General features: G+C 53.6%; 1 protein-coding gene and 1 long non-coding RNA gene across 6 annotated transcripts; one reads left to right on the forward strand and one right to left on the reverse strand.

Annotated features, from left to right (window-relative positions):
* Window positions 1-847: 847 nt before the first annotated feature.
* MAFF (MAF bZIP transcription factor F) lies at window positions 848-10,371 on the reverse strand. Of its 5 annotated transcripts, XM_007189288.2 has the most exons (4): window positions 10,090-10,307; window positions 9,219-9,369; window positions 3,248-3,313; window positions 848-2,666 (listed from the first exon to the last, which is right to left on the reverse strand). In XM_007189288.2, the coding sequence occupies exons 3-4, from the start codon at window positions 3,281-3,283 to the stop codon at window positions 2,208-2,210; spliced, it is 495 nt and encodes a 164-aa protein (XP_007189350.2). In that variant the 5' UTR covers window positions 3,284-3,313; window positions 9,219-9,369; window positions 10,090-10,307; the 3' UTR covers window positions 848-2,207. The 5 variants fall into 5 exon arrangements, with proteins under 5 accessions (XP_007189350.2, XP_057413363.1, XP_057413366.1 ...); XM_057557380.1 differs by lacking the exons at window positions 9,219-9,369; window positions 10,090-10,307 and adding an exon at window positions 10,314-10,371; XM_057557383.1 differs by lacking the exon at window positions 9,219-9,369 and having other exon boundaries at window positions 10,094-10,307.
* Window positions 10,372-15,118: 4,747 nt separating this feature from the next.
* Window positions 15,119-16,977, forward strand: LOC103005764 (uncharacterized). Its single transcript, XR_451646.2, has 2 exons — window positions 15,119-15,408; window positions 16,694-16,977. It is a non-coding gene; the product is annotated as an uncharacterized LOC103005764 (long non-coding RNA).
* The last annotated feature ends 4,406 nt before the right edge of the window (window positions 16,978-21,383 follow it).

Consider the following 21,383-nt stretch of genomic DNA (forward strand, 5'->3'; position numbering starts at 1 on the left):
TCTCCCAGCCCCGCCATCCCTCCACACCCAGCCACGCAGAAATCGTCCTCACCACCGTCAGGTGCGCTGGGGTAAACTCACTCTGCGTGTTAAATCTTGCAGCCCCTGAGGTTCCCAGTGCTTGTCACACCTACGCCCTTAGAGTACTTTAGTTCTACAGATGGGTAAACCGAGGCTGCAAGAAGCGAAATAAGTCATCAAAGGTCATACAGCTAGAGAAAAACACACCTCAATTTCCCTGACCCACAGACCACAGAACACCCCACTGGGTGTCCCAGAAGGGCTAGCAGATTGCGTTGAATTACAGGGAGTTTGGGGCCTAGGATGAGACACAGGGTTGTGCTTTAGGCCTGCAGGCGGGGGTTGAGGAAGCCACTTCTATCCCTGATTCTCTGTGCCTTCTGGAACACGAGGAGAATATTTTTTACTTGGCTGTAGAAAATCAGACCTCAACGTGAAAGGCTGGAAAGATTACTCTTCAATCGGGGAATTTTCCTCCCTGGGCGGGACTGTTTATTTACTGAAGGGATGCCCAGGGAATTTAACCCTCCATATCATTGTCCTCCTGGCTTTGCCTTCCCCAGGGAAGCTCCTTGGCCCCAGGCAACCAGATGGAAGGACAGATGTTTGGGCACCGCCCTGCCGGTTCCACCTCCACCTCACCCACCCCCGCCCCAAGCCTGGGTGCAAGAGCTAGTGATGGGGCACAATTCCTTCATCTGCAAATTGGGGCTAACCTTCCCACCCAGCAGAGGGGCCTGCCTGGGGTTGAAAGCAGAACCCCCTCTTGGGCCCCTCATTCAGAACCCCCCCCCAAAAAAACATAGACCAGGACATACACTTATAAACTGTGGAAAAAAAGAACTTGACTTTATTCAGAAAGTCTACAAAATACAGAATGCGGATAACTCGCTTACTGTAAGTCAGAAAAATAAATAAATTCCGGGGGCCGGGCAATTTTTTTTAAAAAACATTTTTTGGTTGTTTTTGCCATCCGGCTTCTCCTAAATATAAGATAAAATGTGATTTATTTGCAGATATAAAATATAAAGTCCAGCTCAGGGCCACACACCACTTTTCCCAGGCAGTGGGCGCTGGGCTCTGGCTGGGGAGAATAACTTAGATTCGTGCAATAAATAAACAGCAGGGAGGAGCAGCTGTATAGTTGGGGGGGGGCGGGGGAAGGCTCGGGCTGGGCTTCCCAGGAGAATGGCGATCAATGGCAGTGGTCAGCCCCCATCCCACAGGGTGGACAGGTGGGACCCTTCCCTTTAAGGACCCCTATCCCAGGCTGCAGAAACATAGGATCTGTCTTCTCATCTCCCCACTGCCACAGTGGTCACCTCCTTGGTCCCCTTTCTCTTTGGCTGGCCAGCTCCCTGGCTGCAGGGAGAGCCCAGGGTTGAGCCTGGCCAGCTCCTTCCCTCTCTTCCATCTGCATCACCTTCTCTCTCCCTCTACTTCTCTTCACCTGACTCACAGAGAGCCATCTCCCAGGCCACGGAGGCCCTTTCACCAGCTGTTCAGGCCCTGGCCGCTGTCCCCCTGACAACCACGGCTGGAATCTCAGGGCAGCAGTGGGAAGACAGGGTTCCAGCTCAACCACTAAGCATATGTGGCCTTGGGCACGTCCGATAGAGGCCTGTTTTCTCCTCTGTTAAGTGGGCTTCACTAGGTGATTTCTAATGAGTCTTCCAGCTTTGGAAGGCCAGGCATCTGTGTGCAAGGCGGAGGCGGGAGCATCAGCTTCCCAGCTAGACAGCCCCACAAGACCCATACCGGGCCAAGCCTAGTCCTGTATCCCTGGCGGGCGGGGAGGGGCTGATGGCACAAGCTGAGCAGTTACAAAATGAGGGGTGGCCGTCTTCCCCTCGATGGCCCTTCTCTAATCCGCTCTGTATCCCCTCCTCCCAAACTAAGAAGGCTGAATTTTCTACCAGAGGAAACCCCAGACCCCGACCCCACTCTACCTCCTATCTCATCACCGTTGCCCCTCCCAAGGCCATTAGGTCCCAGTTGCAGGGGCCGCAGGAGGAAGACAGGCTCTGGGGAGGGAACGTGTGTGTTCATCACGGGGGCTGGTGGCTACAGAGAAATGGCACTTAGAAACAGAGACTGCGCTTAGGCACTTAGGGAAGGCAGCTGGGGTCGGAGGGGCTGTGGTTTAGAGAATGGGCGTGGGCGGAGCGAGCGGGGCTCGGCGGCCACTAGGAGCAGGCGGCGGGGGCGGGGCCAGGGGCGGGCCCAGGTCCGGGGGCGGGGCCCGGGCTCGGGGCGGACTTGACGATGGTGATGACGCTGGCCGGAGCCACCAGCGCGGCGGGCCCACGGGCGGCGGCCACGGAGCGGGCGAAGCCCTGCAGCGCCTCGCACTTGCCGCGCAGCGCGTCGAGCTCCAAGCGCATGGCGGCGTTCTCGCGCGCCAGCTTGTCCACCTCGCGCTCCAGCTCCGACTTCTGCTTCTGCAGCTCCTCTTTCTGGCACACGCGCTTCACGCGGCAGCTGGCTGCGTAGCCGCGGTTCTTGAGTGTGCGGCGCCGCTGCTTGAGCCGCGTCACCTCCTCGGCTGAGAGCCCGCGCAGGTGCCGGTTCAGCTCGCGCACCGACAGCCCCATCAGCGCCTCGTCGGACAGGTGCGGCGTGTTCTCGCTCAGCTCGCGCTTGATCTGCGGGCAGCAGGTCGGGCGCATGGGGAAACTGAGGCCCAGGGTCACACTCCAACCTGCGGGCCCAGAGCTCTGGACCTGGCGCGCAGCAAGTGCTGGGGACGGCTCCCCCTCCACCGCTAGTGTTCCCCCTTCACCGCCAGGGGCACTGAGGTGGTGGCTGGACTTGCTCCAAAACTCGGAAGGGGAGCAGTAATCCCGAAAGGGGAAACCGGGCCAAACCGGGATCTGAACACAAAAGGAGCCACCCCAGAGCTCAGCCCGGATTCTAACCCAGCGACGGGGCCTGGACTCAGCTGGAGAAACCCAGGAAAGCACCTTTGAAGTCCTACAGCCCAGGGGACGTTGTTCCGATGGGGAAGCAGGTCCAGAGAGGGAAGTGACCTGCCTCGGGGCACACAGCCTATGGCCAGCCTAGGCACACAGCCTAAGCCCTTTCAGTGGCTTCATGAATGCCTGATGCCTGATGCCTGCTGAGCCACTCTTGGGGATTCCAGGAACTGAAGGGGAAGTTGGGATGGGAGCTCAGCGGGGGCAGGGAGGGAGAGGAGGACCAGAGACAATAAGGGTTGCCTTCTCACCTTCAGGGCTTTGCTGGATAAGGGATCCACGGACATGTTTGCAGAAGGTGCCCTCTGGGCTGAGACCTAGGGGAGACAGGAGGCCAAGGTCAGTTTTTTTTCCCACTTGGAATAAAACCCAAACACACTACCTTGGCATTCAAGGCCCCTGCTGTCTTAGAACTCATCTCATACCACTTTCCTCTGCCCCAGTGGTCCAGCCACAGTGGCCTCACTGAGTGGTTCATTCCAGCCTCAGGGCCTTTGCTGTTCTCTTTACTGTTCTCTTCCGTGTTATCTCCCCATAGACTCATCATTTAGGTCTCTGCTCAGTGCCACCTCTTCAAAGAGGTCTAACTATCCAGCTAAACCACTCCTTGTGCCATATCACATAACCCCATTTACTAACTCACAGGCACCCCAGACTCATTTCCCACTACTGCCCGCCTCCATTCTGCACTCCAGCCACAAGGAATTTTTTTTTAAATATTTATTTATTTAATTTATTCATTTGGTTGTGCTGGGTCTTAGTTGTGGCAGGCAGGCTCCTTAGTTGCGGCATGCATGTGGGATCTAGTTCCATGACCAGGGATCGAACCGGGACCCTTGCATTGGGAGCACGGAGTCTTAACCACTGCGCCACTAGGGAAGTCGCAGAATTGCTTTCACTTCCTCTCACCCTATGCTTTCTTGCGTTTGGGCCACCCCAAACCTTGTGACACTTCTCCCCCCACCCCCACTTCATCTGGCAGACTCCTACTATTCAGCCTTCTGCCCTGGACGTAGACATCTCCTCCTCCAGGAAGCTCTCCCAGGCTCCTAGGACTTGTTCAACACCGCCCACCCCAGCAGTTCTCCCCTATGTTGTAATGGTCTGTTTCCTTGACTCCCTACCAGACAGGGAGCTCCACAGGCAAGAGACAGGCCCAGGCAGCTTTGGGTGCTGAGGCTGCCAGCACAGGGGCTGGCAGGGAGCAGGCACCGGTGAAGTGTGGATGGGTCTACGACACTGTCCATCACCCAGCTTGTCAGAGTCTGAACCAAGTGCCAAGCCCAAGCCCCGCTGAATACCATCAAGAGACAAACCTCCTGGCCCTACCTCCAATTCTTCCTCCTTTCCATCTGCCTCCTGGCTTCTGCATGGCAGGGATGGTACACAGATGCCAGGAGGATGGGAAGGGAGCAGAAGGGATTCTATCCTCATGACTGGCTCCCAGGTGGGGTATGGGAAACAAGGAGAGGAACACGGGATTAAGGGTAAAGCCTGGGTTTGAGTCCCATCTCTCTTTTCTCCAGGCTGTGTGACCGTGGGCAAGCCACGCCACCTCTCTGGGTCTCCACTTTCCCATCTGTAGGATGCAAACGATACCTGCCTCGCAGGGTTTTGGTGGAACTACGTGGTACAAACTGGAGAGGTCAGTGAGCACCTGGGTGGTTATTAGAATTGCTGAGTCTGTCCAGGAGGGGTTGGGCCTGTAGCAATTCCTGGGACCTCGCTTTGATTTGGCAGCTCCTGGCTGGCCAGAGTCACACAGGAAAGGTCCTGAGAGACCGTCTGGCCCCTGCCTCCTCACTTCACCCGAGGGGAGGTGGAGACAAGAGAGGGGCATCTCTTGCCTGAAGTCACACAGCAGGTGAATGGCTGCCTCCCCCCAAATCAGGAGGAATTCTGAACACCTGTAAAGGCCCCAGGACTGAATCCTGATCCCTTTCACACCATCATCACCCCAGTTCTCCCAACAACCCTGTGAGGCCAGAGATGTCAATAGAGTAGTCCAGGGTCACACAGCTAACAGGGGGTGGATCCTGGGACTGAGGCCACATTGAGCCAAGCGTCTCCTCCCAGTGTGGCCCTTACAGGGCACCCTCTCTGGGCCCTGTTTCCCCACCCCTGTGAAGCGGAGGACTCGCCAGTCTCCAAGGCTGCCCAGCTCTGATGTGCCAGGATTTGTCTTGGGTCTGCTCGGAATATGCAAATGACATACAGATATCCAGGCCCCCTGGCCAGCCGTTCAGGGAGCTGGGGTGTTAGGTGACACCCAGGCAGTCTGGGCTACACGGAGAGCCTAATGGGAGAGGGGAAGCCTCTCCTGACATAGGTTAACTAAGAGCCTGCTAGGTGCTGAGCGCTGGGTGCTATGGCTGATGCAGAACTTGGGAGGCATGTCCCCTCGGATAAGTCATTTTTCCTCTCTGGACCTCGGCTTCCTCACTTACAAAGTGGGGACAATCATCATAGTATTAGCGTGTAAAATACAAGAGGCTTAGACAAGATCAGAAGTGGCAGATGGTTGGTTTATCTCACCATCACCCCTCCCTCCACTCCTAACACAGACATCAGTAATCAATCACAGCACTTTTTCCCACTGAGGTTGGACACAGCCCCTGAATCTTTCTCAGCACAGCACAGTTTTCCACTGAGCTTGGACACAACCTCAGAATCCTCGTCAACACAGCCCTCCAGATTAGCCCCAAGAGGAAACTGTTGGCCATCCGCTCTTCTATCTAATGGCTGAAGGACCCACCCCCTCTGCTGGCTGTGATTCTAAGTACTTTGGGGCCCTAGGGAAGCTTTGAACCTGTTCTTCCCTCCTTTCATCTTTCTCCTCCTGTCCTAGCCTCAGCAGCCTCAAGCACATGCTGGATGTCAGCTGAGGCACCTATGTTTGCGCAGGAATGTCCTAGCTCAGCAAAGTCAGGCAATCACAGGGGAAGTCACAAGAAGGGGGACCTTTCTGATAACCTCAGGCTTTCAGCCTCCAACTTCAGGCCAGAGGCTGCTGGGCTATCAGCCAAGGGGCCGGGGTCCTCCACCAGGCTGCCTCAGCCAGTCCGGTAGACCTGGGACGTGAGACAGCAGCTGATCCAACCTCCTTGTTCTGTAACTGAAGCAACCGGGCAGCTGTTTGGTGGCAGTGGTGGGCTGGAACCCAGGAGTACCGACCCCCAGCTCAGGGCTCTTTCTTCATTGCCAGCCACCGCACTTCCCCCACGCCCCCACCCCTGCTTCTTCCCTTTTTCTTCTTGAGGCTGGCAGAGCTGACCTCAGGGGTCTGCAGGTTCCTAACGTTCCCTTGGAGGCACGGAGAATGAAGTTACTCTTGGGGGATTGACAGCTGCCCTGCCCAGTCGGCAGCCACATCCCCGGCCCCCTAGTAGATGGCCCACCCGCTGGCATGGGCTCCTCGCTGACTGCTGAGCCATTTTGCTTCCTCTGTGAGGACAGAGGGAAAAAATGTGTTTTCCTGGGCCTTGGCAGCCAGCACTGGTGGAGCCTCCTCCCTGCTGGAAGGGGAGCAAAGCTGGGAGAACCCAGCTGGGAAGTAGGAGCCTGGGGGTCCAGCTCAGGTTCTACCACCTGCTCACACTCGCTGTGTGACTTCAGGTACGCCACTCCCTCTTTCTGGGCCCAACACGCCAAACCACCAAGCCTAAGGTTCCTCCTAGCACTGACAGTCTCAGAGTTTAGAGTGTCAGATTCTGGCCCAGAATGGAGCTCCAAGACCACCAGCGGAGTAGAGGCCCTGGAGGAAGGGAAAGGAAATCAGGGAAGGCTTCCTGGGGGCAGGGGCATGAGAACACAAACTCAGACTATCAGCCTCAACCCTCCCTCTGCTCCACTTGCATAGCCAGGGACCACTTCCTCTTTCAGCTGAACCATGACCAAAGCCACCTCCTCACTGGCCTCTAGTCGTGCCTGCCTCCACCTCTGACCCCACCATCTATCCTCCCCCAAGAGCTGTCAGAGGGAGCATTACTGACACAAACTTATAACCTGATCATGTTCGGCCCATTTCAAAACCCTAGGATGCCAGCCTCCCTTCCAGCCTTTCGGGCCTCCACTATGTTCTCGCCCCACTCTCTTCCAGGATCCTCAGGCTGACAACAAATGAATGAGCGCCCAGTAAACTCTACCATCTCTGCACTTTTCCCAGAGGGTCACATGGGGTGTGTGTGTGGGGTGGGGTGGGGGGAGGATGTCACCTGGACCCTGAAGTATCTGCTCGCTTTGGGGAAACTGCTTCAAGAATCCTACAGCCCATGCCCAGGCTTCTTGCTTCCCTGGGGTTCCCAGGCCTTTTTCTCTAAGTGTTGTGGAGTTCTACCAGAATACTGACACAGTGCTCATTCATTCATTCACTCAGCAAACACCCAAGAAGCACCTACCCTGTAGGTGCCAGGCTCAGTGCTGGGCTTCCTTAGACCCAAAGTTGAATCAAAGCCCCTGCCCTCAAGGCATTCATAGATGATCATCACTTGATCTGACAACCTGGCTGACTGGTCACCTCCTCAGGGAAGCCTTCCTTGATTGCCCTGGCTAAGTCAGAGCTCTGTTATATGCTTTCTAACCACAGTGACTTCCCCCTCATACCACCCATCGCAGCTGTGGTTTTGCATTTAGGTTAGTGGCTCTTCCTTCAACTTTGTCTCCCTTCCTTGACTGTAAGCTCCCAGAGGGCAGGCTTTGGATCTGATTTGTTCACCACGTTATCCCCCGCATCTAGGCCTTGATGGGCTCCATGGCAATGCAGGCTAAAAGTGTTAGGACTGAGGGAGGCACAGAGGCCAAGGGAGCCGACATTGGGTCCTGGGCCCTACTGAAGGCCCAGGGGTGGTTCCATGGGAGGTTAAACCTCTCAGTACTAGCTTTCCATCTATGACTGAGTCAACCAGCCACTCCCTCTTGCCCCCCACCCCACCCTGGTCCCTAGCCCTACGCAGGGATGTTTCTTGCCCAGCTTTGAGGATGGGCCTGCTTGATTCCTGTGCTCCTGGCGGCCGCCTCCCTTACTTGGACCCCACATACTTCTGGACACCCTTGGCCTCAGCCTGGGGAGATTGGCTCTGCTTTCTCTCCCACAGTTCCCCTGGAAATTAGGCTGTGTGTGCAAGCTGCCATACCTCTCCCATTCTACCCCCATCCTACCACCTTGGATGTTACCTAGTTCCTGTTGCAGATGGGGACATGGAAGTTCCCAGCTGTGGTAGCTGCTCAAAGATTCAAAGTTAAAAGTTTACCTGATCGGACTTCCCTGGTGGCTCAGTGGTTAAGAATCCGCCTGCCAATGCAGGGGACACGGGTTTGATTCCTGGTCCGGGAAGATCCCACATACCGCGGAGCAACTAAGCCCGTGCACCACAACTACTGAGCCTGCACTCTAGAGCCTGGGAGCCACAACTACTGAGCCTGTGCGCCTTGAGCCTGTGCTCCACAACAAGAGAAGCCACCGCAATGAGAAGCCCACGCATGGCAACAAAGAGCAGCCCCTGCTCTCTGCAACTAGAGAAAGCGCTCATGCAGCAACGAAGACCCAATGCAGCCAAAAATAAATAAATAAATTTATTTTAAAAAATGGTTATCTAATCAAGCTCAATGCCCTCCTCCCAACCCCCATGATTCTGTAGCCTTGTGGGTGGGAGGACAGGGAGGGCAGAATAGGACCAAGGCACCCCTAAACCCCAGCCCACCCCTCAGCCTCCCTCAGCAGGGGGCTGACGGGTGAGGGGGCGGGGCGAGGTTGGGGGCCCCACCCCTCTCGCATTAACCGCTCATGCACCAAGTCCAGCAGGCCCACTGCTTGTTTTCCATGCCTGGCCCAGGCCCTCAACTATCTCCTCAGGTCCGGTCATCCATAGGTCTGTCTGACTACTCCCACCTGTGAACTGAAACCACCAGGAGGGCAGAAACCAGCTCCACCCCAACCTTGGGTTCTCACCCTCCCTGACCCAGCAGGTACAACCTCTAGAACCCAGACCAGCCAGAGGAAGCCTGGTATCCCTTCCTACTTCCGACTTTTGCCGTGGGTTTTTCTGGCCCTTCCTGCTTCTCCTGAGACTGAAGGGTTGGGCAACCCTGGGGATGAAGGAGAGTCCTGAGGGGAGAGTCTGTCTTCCCCCAGCTAGCCAGAAAACTTGGGGACAAGGACCTGGACGCCAGCCTACTTTGTTGCCAGACCCACTAGGGTGCTGGGGCCAGGGGTGGCCCCCTCACCTCGTCGCGCAGAAGAGCCCGGTGGGATCTTTGATATTTCGCCCCACCCTGTGGCTGAAGGCGCCGGCTCTGGGCGGGGGACAAACACCGCGGGTCACATGGCTGCGGTCCTGGGAAACTCCGGGGAGAGCAAGGTCCTGAACGCCGCCGGCTGGTGGAGAGCAGACAACCCGGGAGAGAATTCCCGGACCCCTTGTGACTATGGACTGGGCCGCTTCTCTAGCTGCGTCCCTATTCCGTGTTTATTCCTGTGGTCACTCTCTCTCCGAGGTACGCTCCGCTGGTACACAGGCGCCAGGGTCCTTATCCTCCTGGGAGCGCGCGGACACACACACACACACACACACACACACATACACACACACACACACACACTCCCCAAGGTACAAGGCGCAAGCACGCACCTGACGGCATACCCAGGAAGGTGGCCAGGGAACACACACGCACGCCCGCCCTCGGACGTAAACAAACCGCGCACGCACGGCCCGCGGGCACCGGTCCAGGGACTGTTCTCACCGAGTCACGTACTTTCACACACCGCTCCCGGCCCCGCCTGGGCGGACGCTGACGCTCGCCAGCCCGCGCTGCCCCTTCCTGCCCGGCTTCGCCGCCTCTCGGCCCGCGCCCCCAAAATGGGGCCCATAACCCCCGCACCCCGCCAAGCTTGCTTCGGCCGCGTCTCGGCCCCGCCGGACCTCTGCCCTTCCCCCCCCACCCCAACTCCCCAAGCCAGCCGTCCCGGCGAGGGATCCACGGGAGCACCGACTGAGTGAGCGCCGGCGCCCTGCCCCAGGCACGTTCCCGGGGTGCGGAGACCCTGCCGCCTCCGGGTCCCGCGCGCCCGTCCCGGTCCAGGACCAGCGACCCTCACCCGCCTCTCGGCCTGCTTCGCCTGGCGTCCCTGGCACTCGCGGGTCCCGCTGCCTTCCGAGCTGCTGTCCCGGCCCGCGCCCTGGTCAGTCTCCCCTCCGGTCCCGACCGCGGGTCACTCCGAGCCCGGCTCCCGGGAGCGACGCGCCGAGTTTTGTTGTGGGGCGGGAAGCGCAGGGGGCCGCGCGGAGTTGTAAGGCGAGCTTCTCGGAATTACTCACTCACAGGATTCCTTTCATTCATAAAAACTCAGTCATGCGGTGACGTCACCTCCCCGGCCGCCCCCCGGCCCCGGAGAGTCCTCCCAGCTCCTCAGCCCCGCCCCCTTCCAACTTCGCCCCGGAAGACCCCTCCCACACCCAGGCCCCGCCCCCTGGATTTTCAATCCCAGCTAGAGCGCTGGCTAGGGGCATTCACGTGACACCTCACTAGAGCCGCTCGGATGAAGGTGTCATTTGTCTCATTTTACAGTCGGCAGTCCTGGGCCGCCTCCTTTCGACCTACACCCTCTGCCTTGATGATCTCATCTAGTCTCGTGGTTTTAAATGCCATCTGTAGGCTCAGGAGCTCCAAATTTGTATTTCCAGAGGGAACAGCTTCTCTGAGTTTCAGACTGTATCCAACTGCCCACTCAACGCCTCCACGTGGGTACCAGATGGGGCCTGCATACCCTGCACGGCCAAAATCCAACTCCTGAGTGTCAACCCTACCTCAGCAACCCACACCTCCAGTCTCTCCCACATCAGCTGTTCAAGCCCAGACCTAGGAGCCTTGCTCCATCCCTTTCTCCTTCCTCTTCACTTCATGAGTCAGGCTGGCTCCACCTCCAACACTACCCTGCATCTGACCACTTCTGGCCAACCCCAGTCCTACCACCTGATCCAGGGACCATCAACTCACCTGGACAATGGCCGAGGGCTCCTGATAACTTCCTCACTTTGCCCCTAAAGGCTTTCTTCGCACACCAATGTTCTCGAAACAAAGATCAGATTGTTTCACACTCTCCCACCCTCTGGCTCAACGCCCTCAAAGGTTTCCCTTTGCATTTAGAATATAAACTGTACTCCTCTCTTCAGCGTACAGGGCCCTAAGCCATCTGGCCTCTACCCAGCGCTGCAGCCTCACCTCCCGTCTCTCTCCCCTCACCACTACTCTTCAGCCACACTGCCCTTCTTACTGTTCCTCAAACACACCAAGCTCATTCCCGCCACAGGTCCTTTGCACTTGCTGTTTCCTCTTCTGTTCACTGCCTGGCTCTTTCTCATCTTTCAGGTCAGCTCAGATGTCCCTGCCTCAGAGAGGTCTTTCCTGACAGCCCTGGCTAAAGGAGCCCCCACCTCTGAAATTTGTTTTTATATTACCTTAATATTCCCATAGGGTATTATCTTGCTTATGTATTTGCTTATTATTCAGTGTCTGTCTTCAACCAGAATGTAAGTTTCACGAAGGTAGAACCTTGTCTATCTTGCTGACCACTTCACGTCCTGTACCTAGAGCAGTGCTCTGTACATAGTAAGCCCTCAATAAACACATGTTGAGGAAATAAATGAGTGAAGGCTCAGAGAGGTAAAGTGACTTTCCAAAGTCACCCAGCTAGGAAGTATAAGAACTGGAGTTTGAATCCAGACCTAACTAATTCCTGATCCAGACGTTTGGGGCTCTGCCCAGCTGGGTGGGGCCCAGCATAAATGTAGGGATGTATTCAGGGCCTGGAGCTCCACCCAAAAGAGGCGGCTTTGGGGGCAAAATGGGAGAGTGTCCCAGTTCCTTCTTTTCTTTGCTCATGGTGTTTCCATTGCCTGAAATGCCTGCTGTCACTCCAAGAGCCATGTCTTTTTTTTTTTTTTTTTTTGAAACTGACATCACAGCACCTACCTTATCTTCCTGCGTAGGGCCTAGGACCTCCCCAACTAGGAGGTCTTTGTGTGGAGCCCTGGTCACCAGCAAGGCTCCCTCTTCCTTTGACGTAGTGTAATTTGATTTCAGAGCCCTTGCTATGCTTCCTTGCCTCTGGGCCTTTGTCCACCTGGGATTGTGACATCTATCCCTTACCTCCCAAAGGCCTTGGGTTTCATATGCAGATTGGCCCACTAGCTTCCCAAGTGACCAAATATTGCAGCAGTTATGTCTGGCACTCAAACAATTCCCCTTACCTTATATTTACATATCAAGGAGAGCCACTCATGTTACCTCTTGGGGTAAAAAGTTCTCAGTTTTAGAAACTGCACAATTGCGATTGTTTTCTTTACCCTCCATTTTCAATGAGCTTTTCAAAAGCTGAGGCCATAGTAGGTGCTCAGCTAGTAAATGAATCCCCAGTGGGTCTGCACAACACCCCTGGACACCAGGCTGCCTAAACCCTCTCCCATCCCCTGCCTGCCTGCATTAGGGGTCAGCACTTCAGTATCCACCCAGCTGGGACTGCTCCCCACGGATGTGTCTCCCTTTCTGGTCAAGGTCAAGGGACATGGTGCAATGTCATATTTAAAAGTGGGAGCTCTCTGGCTTGAAGGGGGTTCCTAATGGCCAAATCTGGGACAATTTGAACATCAAAAGAAGTAACAGTAACCATGGATTATAGCCTACTGAATAAGAGAAGAATTCAAACTGATATGAATAAATAAATGAGAAAACGCCTCCTTCAAGTAAAAAGAAGGACAGAATTAGAAAATGGCAATTAAGACCACAAAGTAATAATAGATTCCTCAAAGAATCACCAGTGGACACAAAAATTTGATGAGGAACATATTACATGGGTCCAAAGTATTTCTCCATAGACAATTATTAATTACAAATAGAATGATCGTAACTTTACAGTGGAGAAACCTGGCAGGTACCATCTTCACTAAGTGACAAAGGCTAAAACCACCAGGAATGGGACAAATTGACATGTGTAGCTCCTAAATGATTCATGGAGGAGACAGCATCACTTCTGTGGTGTTCCTGCCGAAAATTCATACAATCACTCTCCTCGTGAGGAAACATCAGACAAACCTAAACTGAGAGAAGTTCTATAAAATAACTAGAACTGTATGCTTAGAAAAAATGACAGGATCATGAAAGATAAAGAAAGGGGAACTGTTCCAGATTAAAGGAGCCAAAGGAGATGATTGAATGCGACGTGTGATCCAGAATTTTCTTTTGTCGTGAAGGATGTTATTAAGATAATTGGTAAAATCTGAATAATGTCTGAAGCCTAGATAATAGTATCGTATCGATGTCAATTTCCTGATTTCGATTATTGTCCTATGGTCATGGAAGAGAATGTCCTTGATTCTAGGGAACACACACTGAAGTGCTTAGAGGTAAGGGGCATCTATCTGCAATTTACTCTCAAATGGTTCAAAACCATTGAGAGAGAGCAGATTATTGAGAAAATGTGCTAAAATATTTACAATTGGGGAATCTGGGTGAAGCGCATATAGAAATTCTCTATCATTCTTGCAATTTTTGGTTTAATAAAGAAGTAGGTTTTTGTTTGTTTGGTTCTTTTTTTCTTTTCTTGGCCGTGCCACGTGGCATGCGGGATCTTAGTTTCCCTATTGAACCTGTGCCACCTGCAGTGGAAGTGTGGAGTCCTAACGACTGGACCACCAGGGAAGTCCCTGTTTGTTAGTTTAAGGTAGGGGCTCTCAGGAATTCCCTGGCAGTTCAGTGGTTAGGACTCCAAGGTTTCACTACTGAGGGCCTGAGTTCAATCCCTGGTGGGGGAACTAAGATCCTGCAAGCCACTCGGCCCGGCCAAAAAAAAAAAGAAAAATTAAGTAGGGGCTCTCAAGTTAGCCTGTGGGCTCAAATCCCAGCCTCACCCACCACCAGCTGAGTGACTTAACCTCTCCCTGCCTCCTTTGTAAACTGGGTTTACTAATAGCGCCTGCTTCATAGACTGTGAAACAATTTCTTGGGTTCACACTTAGAAGCATTGGGCACAGTGCCTAGTATGGAATGAGATCAGTAAATATTGGGTTAGAGAGAGATGAGTCCTCTGGAGTCCCCTAGGACACTCCCTCTGAGAACCTGCGTCTTCCCCAGGTGAGTGACTCGAAGCCAGTGAAGACCTCACCCTGCCCAGAGACCCCACCTCCTGTCAACAGGGAGTGGCCTTGTTGCCAGTTTCTTGGGATAGAGCCACCCTCTGCCAGCACAGTCTGGCAGACCTCTAACCGGCCCAGCTAGTCCCTGTTCACCTGCTCGAGGGTCCAAAACACCAAACAGCACCCAAGCAGGTCCCTGTGGGACCCTGGTGCACAGTAGGCACCTTGCCCAATAGTAGCAGCTCAGTAACCAGGCTTGACCCAAGCCAGGATCTGCAGCTCAGATCGCACCCCTGGCTGACCCCAGAGTGGGGCATTCCTTGCTCCGAGCCTCAGTTTTCCACCTGCAGAGTGAGAGTGTAGAATTAGGGCAGTGGTTTTTAAACAATCTCAAACCACAGTAAACTTTCTTCACATGAAAGTTGACTCTGCAGAATGTCCCTCCTCGTAAAACAACAAGAAGCTGGGCTGCTATGGAGGAGACCAGGGTTGGCTTCAAGGTTCCCCTGTTGAGTGTTCTCTGGAGGCCCTTCCTGCCCTGAGATTTGATTTCCAGGCCCCCATGAATGCCTGTCCCTGGACCCTGGGGCCTTCCCTGCCCCGCTCTGCAGGGCAGCTCCATCAGCTGGGCCGGGTCCCACATTTCCTGCGGGGCCCTCTACTAGGTGAGAGTGATAATCAGAAGCATCCCTTTCGGCACCTTCAGGCACCTTATCTTGTCCCAGTTCTTCCACCCACCGCATGGCCCGTATCAGTTTCTTCTCACTGCTTATTACTTCTGACTATACTTATTCCTATTACGTTTATGAGATGCTTCCTTTGAGCCAGGCACAGTGCTAAATGCCTAAGACCTGTTTGCATAGTATATATTTTCCCATAGTGTATCTTTTCTCCCACTGCTAAACAAACCAATCACCCGAAAAAAAAATTATCTGTACTTTTTATCACATTTCAATATCTTTATAAATTCAACTTTTCCTTCTTACCATAGCCCTCCCCAACGAGGCGGAACGGTGGTGCAGAAACGATCATCCTCATTTTAAAGCTGACGTTCTGGGGATGACCTTGAGCCTTCAGGAGCGACATGGGGACTCTCTGGAGGCTGAGTGTCCTCTGCAGTGCTGGAGGAGGGCGAGCTCTGTTCCTCTAAATCCCAGTGGTCAGACTGGCTCAGGTCTCAGCATTTCTCCAGGACCGACCTACCCCAGGATGGTGTGGAATACAGCACATTCACCTGTCACCCAACCACCATTCTGCTTCCAAGGCTGCATCTCTCCACTGGATTGGTGAGAGGATTGTCAGTGTTTTGCTCCTGGGCCTACTTCCAGCTGCTTATTTGTGTTTTGTTTGTTTGTTTTGTTTTTAATATTTATTTATTTGGTTGCACTGGGTCTTAGGTGCGGCAGGCGGGCTCCTTAGTTGTGGCATGCAAACTCTTAGTTGCGGCATGTATGTGGGATCTAGTTCCCGGACCAGGGATCAAACCCGGGCCCCCTGCATTGGGAGAGCGGAGTCTTATCCACTGGACCACCAGGGAAGTCCCCCAGCTGCTTATTTGAATCCTTGCGCTGCGATGCACTACTTCCTGGCGGCAGCCCTCACTCTCCATAGTCACCAGGGCATTGGACCAACTGTATGTTCGAGGGGATGCATGGCAGAAAGCTGTCAAGGCAGGCCTTTTGGTGCCCTCAGCTTTCACCTTCGCTGGGTGGGCTTTGTTATTTCAACTATCATGATGCGGGCATCTGCAAAGCTGTGGCTATGCTGTGGAATCTCTGACCCTTTAGACATAATACCTTGAGAATTGATTGTAGACCACCTCGCCTTTGCTCCGTCATGCCATTCAACTCACAATAACAAGGAAATAACAGATAAGTCCACTGGTGAGACAAACCTCTTCTCCTAATCACCTGGTTATTTTTTTTTAATTTTTTTATTTTTTAAATATTTAATTAATTAATTTATTTTTTGGCTGCGTCGGGTCCTAGTTGCGCATGCGGGATCTTTCCTTGCGGTGCGCGGGCTTCTCTCTAGTTGTGGCGTATGGGATCAATAGCTGTGGTTCAAGGGCTTAGTTGCCCCACAGTATGTGGGATCCCCTGCATTGGAAAGCAGATTCTTAACCACTGGACCACCAGGGAAGTCCCCACCTGGTTATTTTTAGAATGTAATCTTTGAGGAAAGATGTGAGAGGAATTGTATCCAAGAAGCTGTCAGACTGAGTTCTGTATGCTGGGGAGTTAATGGGGTGTCTCTCAGCTTCTTACAAGACTCACAGTATAACTAAACATTATATATGAGCTTTTGCCTTTTAATTTATCAAACTCTTAGAGGGAATTCAGCTTTATTACTCTCAATATCCGATCAAGCATCTATATTTGTCCTAGGATGATGGAGAAAGGGAAATACTGTTATTTCGTAAGTAAAGACTTTGCAGAAAATTAGGCAGTTTAGTTTTTGCAAACATCCCCTCTCTGTTCAGTTGATACCAGTTACCAATGGTTATGTGTCCTAGGGAAATTTGAAAATTAGAAATGCTGATATTTCACATTACTGATTTCTAAATCCTAGGAAGAAGAGCCTGGAGAGTTTCTGAATATAGAGAAGTTCCATGTAGGGAAGAGGTCCCTTTATAGATATTTCAAATTGTTACAGATTCTAAACTGAGACTTAATCCTCAAATGTGTTTGTTTTACTGGTCCTAAAATAATCTGTCCACAAATATAAAATTATAAGTAGTAAGTTGTTGTTTTCCCACTGTGGGAATCTCTAATGTGAAAATGTACTCTATGAAGGAAAAGTTTTTTAAAAATCAAATGCTGTATAATAAAAAGTAAATAAATAAGGCAAGCTGAGGTTCTGACTGATTTATGGGTTCACTAGCTGTCCAGGGAGTACCCTCCTGTGGCCGGGTGTGGGGTGCCTGATGCCCTTAATCTTCTTCCCACATCTTAGGAGTTAGATGTTGCAGGTGAGGAAATTGAGACTCTGAGAGGTGAGGAAACTTGCCCAATATCACACAGCTAGTCCCCAGCAGAGGAGGACTTGAACTCAGGTGGTCTGACTCAAGGGCCATGCTGTCTCCCACCGCCCAGGGCCAGGTATAACCATGGGCTTTGTTGGAGAGAGATGTCCCCTGTCGCGTGGGCCATTCCTCCTGAGGCGGAATCCTGTACCCTCCTCCCCCTCTCCTTCCTTCCTACTGTAAAATCATAAGGCAAACTAGGGAGGGGCTGGCAGAGGGTATCCCTGCACTGGGCTGCTGTCTGCAAGGGTCCTGGGTCTGGGCTAGAGACTGTCCAGCACGGAGAAAAATGAGTTTGAACAAATCCAGACAATGGTAGTAACTACTGTTGTCCTGTTTATGAGACCCTTCCCTTGTGAACCTTTTATCTCACAAAACGCTGTGAAATGAGTGTCTTTCTTGTCCCCACTGCGCAGATGAGGAAACTGAGGCTCGGAGAGGCAATGCCATTTGATCAGGACACCCCAGTGAATAAAGGCCCTCACGACCTCTGTGTGAATATGAGCGTTTCACTGCCGCTTCATCAGCCCTGGGTGTTCCTTTTTTTTTTTTTTTTTTTTTATGGCCACGCCGCATGGCATGTGGGATTTTAGTTCCCCAACCAGGGATCAAACCCATGCCCCCTGCAATGGAAGCACGGACGGAGTCTTAACCACTGGACAACCGGGGAGGTCCCTGTTCCCATTTTTTAAGTTCTGCTAATTTTCTAGGCAAATAACATGGTCTTGTTTAAATTTACATTTCTCTGAATATGAATAGGCTTGGATACATTCCCATACTTTTGTTCATCAGTTGAGTTTCTTCTCTGTGAATTGTCTATTCATGTACTCTGCAAACTGACACTTTAGGGCCCTGAGACTTAGAACTGTACAGATGCCCTTTTTTCTCCCACTCCTCCATCATATTTTCCCTCTAAAACCTTTTTCCTCCTGACAGCTTCAGTATACTTGGAAATCTGCCACTCCGTTCTGTGCCCCGAGCCTGTAAACCCATAACCTTGGGCACCTCATTTGTCTGCTGCCCTTCTGCCCCTCCCCGCCCCCACCCCCACCCCAGCTGCTCTGGGCTTCGGAGAGAAACTACCAGCATGAACACGACACCCACAGCAACAAGACTCCACTGCGAAGTCATCCTCCAGTCACAGCCAGGCCCTCGGGGTCCCTGATCACCGCCTCCCTTCTCCAACCCCCATTCTCGCTGGCCTGGTCCACACCCCCACCTGCGAGGCCCGGCCTCAGCTCCCTGCACTGTTCATCCCCTCCCTCTCGGTCCCGGCGCAAGCTGTCCCTCCTCCGGTCCCAAAGCTACCTCCCTCTCTTCTCTCCTGGACCCTCAGACTCACCCTCCGGCTCCTGTCCTCTCAGCCCCGAAATTTCCCCAAGCGGCTGCCATCTGTAACACCCACCCCTCTACATTTCACTCCTCCACCCGCCCCCCACCTTTGCCTTTTATTCCCTTTTATGGCCAGACGCTCGAGTCGTCTCCACTCACTGCCTCTGAGCCCTCCCTGCCCCCTCCCCTCCCAGCCTCGCTCCGGTCCCCACAGTCCTCTGAAGGGACTCTTGCTGAGGTCCGCGCGACCTCTCTGTTGCTAAATCCGGGGTCCGTGTTCCGTCCTAATCTGTCTTGTCCTTTGACAGCCCTGGACCTTGTTGCTCCCTCCCCTCCTCCTTTTGATACACTCTGGCCCCTGCGTTCCAAGGCGTGGGTTTCCCTCCTCCTTTTTCAGTCTCTGTCTCTGGTTCCTCTTGACCTCTCAGTGATTTGTGATGCTCGGAACTTTGGCCTTTGCCCCTGTCTCTTCTCCCAGGGGAATCTCATTCCCCCTCAAGAGTCCAGGTGGCATCCGATGCTGATGACTCCCTAATCTCTCACCTGCTCGCCTCTGTGTCTCAGGGGCCAGATCTTCTTAAACAGCTGCACAGTAGGTGTGGATTTCCCCCTGCCCTCCCCCCATCCCTCCCACCCCTCCCGGTATGTCCAACCCACCACAGTCACAGCGCCACTCAGCGTCACCCTCCCAGCCTGCACCCCCGCTCCCCACACACTTCTCAGACGGGCTGGTGACACCACCTTCCACTCAATCACCCTAGAGAGAAACCAGGCCACCATCCTTGCCTCACCCCCGTCCCTCAATCCCACAGCTAACCCGTCACCAAGTCCCCGTGGCCTCCTTAGCTTCCCTCCATGCTCTCTCTCTTCGTTCAGCATCTCTCCTCCTGGACATGGCAACGGCCTCCTGCCTGGTCTCCCTGCCTCCAGCACCTTCTAATCCAGCCTCCAGGGGGAAAGTAGAGAGAGCTTTCTAAAACCTAAATTGGACCCGGACACTCCTGGGCTCAGAAACTTCCGTGGCACCCCACTGCCTTCAGAACGAAGTTGAGACTCTCTCCACAGACCTTCTAGGTCTGGCCTCTGCCTCCTCTGACTGCCCAGCTCTCACCCCTCCCTCTGGGTTCTTCCATACCGCCACGCTTTGGCTCTTGTAGACCCCTCGACCGGAAACTCCCTCCCCAGTTGCAGCTTGTCCTTCAATAGCCAGCGCACAGGTCACGTTCTTCAGTGAGCTTCCAGAATAACCCCCGGGCGGACCCAGGCTCCTGCCCTCACAGTAGGGATGGCCCCCTGCACGATGGCACTTTTCCCTCCGAGTTCGTGTTCCGTGTTTTTGTGGCTGTCTTCTCCTCTTAATCCACAAGTTCTTTAAGGACTAGGACTACATCTTTTCATTTTTGTGTCCCCAGTGCCTAGCCCCGGCCGTCATGCAGTTGTGGCACGGTAACTATTTGCTGGATGAATGGAGGAGTTGCCCTTGCTCCGCTGGGGCTGGGCCGTGTCCTAGGCTGGAGCAGTGGGGCAGGCTGGGCAGGGGAGGGAGGGAGGGAGGGAGAGGGTATGGTTAATTTCCTAGAAGGTCCTTCTGCCCTGATAGTGGAGGCTGTGTCCACTCGCCGGCTGTCCGCCGTGCCCTGCCTGACCACCAGTGGCAGGATCCTCAGGGAGTCCCTGCCATTCCCCTTGATGACTACTGCGTCCCAGAGACTATTTGATTCAGCCTGCTCACAAACGTGTGATTTGCAGCAGAGTTTCAGGAGCCCCTGGGACATAAACGAGGACCACCAGGACAGAATGTAGATCATCCAGGATAATTCAAACACGCTTGGTTGTCCAGTGGGTTCTGCCCATGTTCTTTCTTTGGGACCTCACCTCCTCTCCCTGCCACCTCACTCAACGTGCCTGGCCCCTGTCATCACCCAAGGCTTCAGACCCCCCTCTCTGCTCTTGGCCTCTGGTGGTCTTCTCTATCCTGGAATCACCTCCTTGAGGGCTGAAAGGGCCTCTGTAGGATGCTGTGTGCCCAGCACCCTCTTTTCTCCTGATAGCTCTGTGCACGCCCAGCTAGGGTGGGAGCTGCCAGAGCTGATGAGCTCGGGGGTGGGCACACAGCCCAAGCTGACTCAGTGAGAGTCGTTTCCAGGAAGTAAGGGAAGAAGCTCAGTCCATTCCCAGTGCTGAGAGCTGTAGGTGGTGAGGGGGCTACGTTCCTCAGTCCTGGGCAGAAGAAGCCAGAGAAGAGAGTGAGATGGATGTGCTGAAAGACAGAGGCCGTGGAGGGCCTGCTTAAGGCTCACCGTGAGGTCCCTCCAGCATTTGGCTGGTCACCTCTTTCTTGGATTCTGGGAGATTCTCTGGTTACTTTCCAGTCTTTTTGCCTGTTTGCCTGTGCTAATTTGAATCGGGTTTCTGTGGCTTACCATCAAGAGAGTCCTGACTCATTCTGGTCTCTTTCTTCTTAATCCCATAGAACCTTGTCCCTCTTACTCAGTCCTCTCTTCCAGAAAGCTCTAAAATTATGGTGGTATTGCCATATTAAATTAATTTATATACATTTTAGAAAACTTTAGGCTGAAGACTGACTGGGAATATGATTTACAGTTGATTAAGCAGGGAGGTTTCTGTCATCACAAACAAAAACAGAACCTCGTTGCCTTGTCAATCAGTGTAGTTATTTGGGATATTTGCAACTATCCTGGTTCCTCTTCTTCTGGCCGCCTGGTAGGACTGCATTTCCCAGCTCCCCTGAGGTTGGGTATGGCCATGTGATGCGCTTCGGCCAGTGAAATGTGCAGAAGACTCACGTGTCACTTCTGAGCGGCGGCTTTAAGACCCAGGGCCCGATTCACCGCATCCCCAGCCCCGTGTGGAGCAGGAGCCCCCTCGGCCTGGGTTCCCGAG

Source organism: Balaenoptera acutorostrata, chromosome 11 (assembly GCF_949987535.1).
Source record: "Balaenoptera acutorostrata chromosome 11, mBalAcu1.1, whole genome shotgun sequence".
In the NCBI taxonomy this organism is placed as follows: domain Eukaryota; kingdom Metazoa; phylum Chordata; class Mammalia; order Artiodactyla; family Balaenopteridae; genus Balaenoptera; species Balaenoptera acutorostrata.

Excerpts from the sequence above, each read along its gene's own strand:
- MAFF (XM_057557380.1), bottom strand. Across the intron at positions 2,667-3,247 it reads TATCCAGCAAAGCCCTGAAG|ATCAAGCGCGAGCTGAGCGA; the intron begins GTGAGAAGGCAA and ends TGCTGCCCGCAG.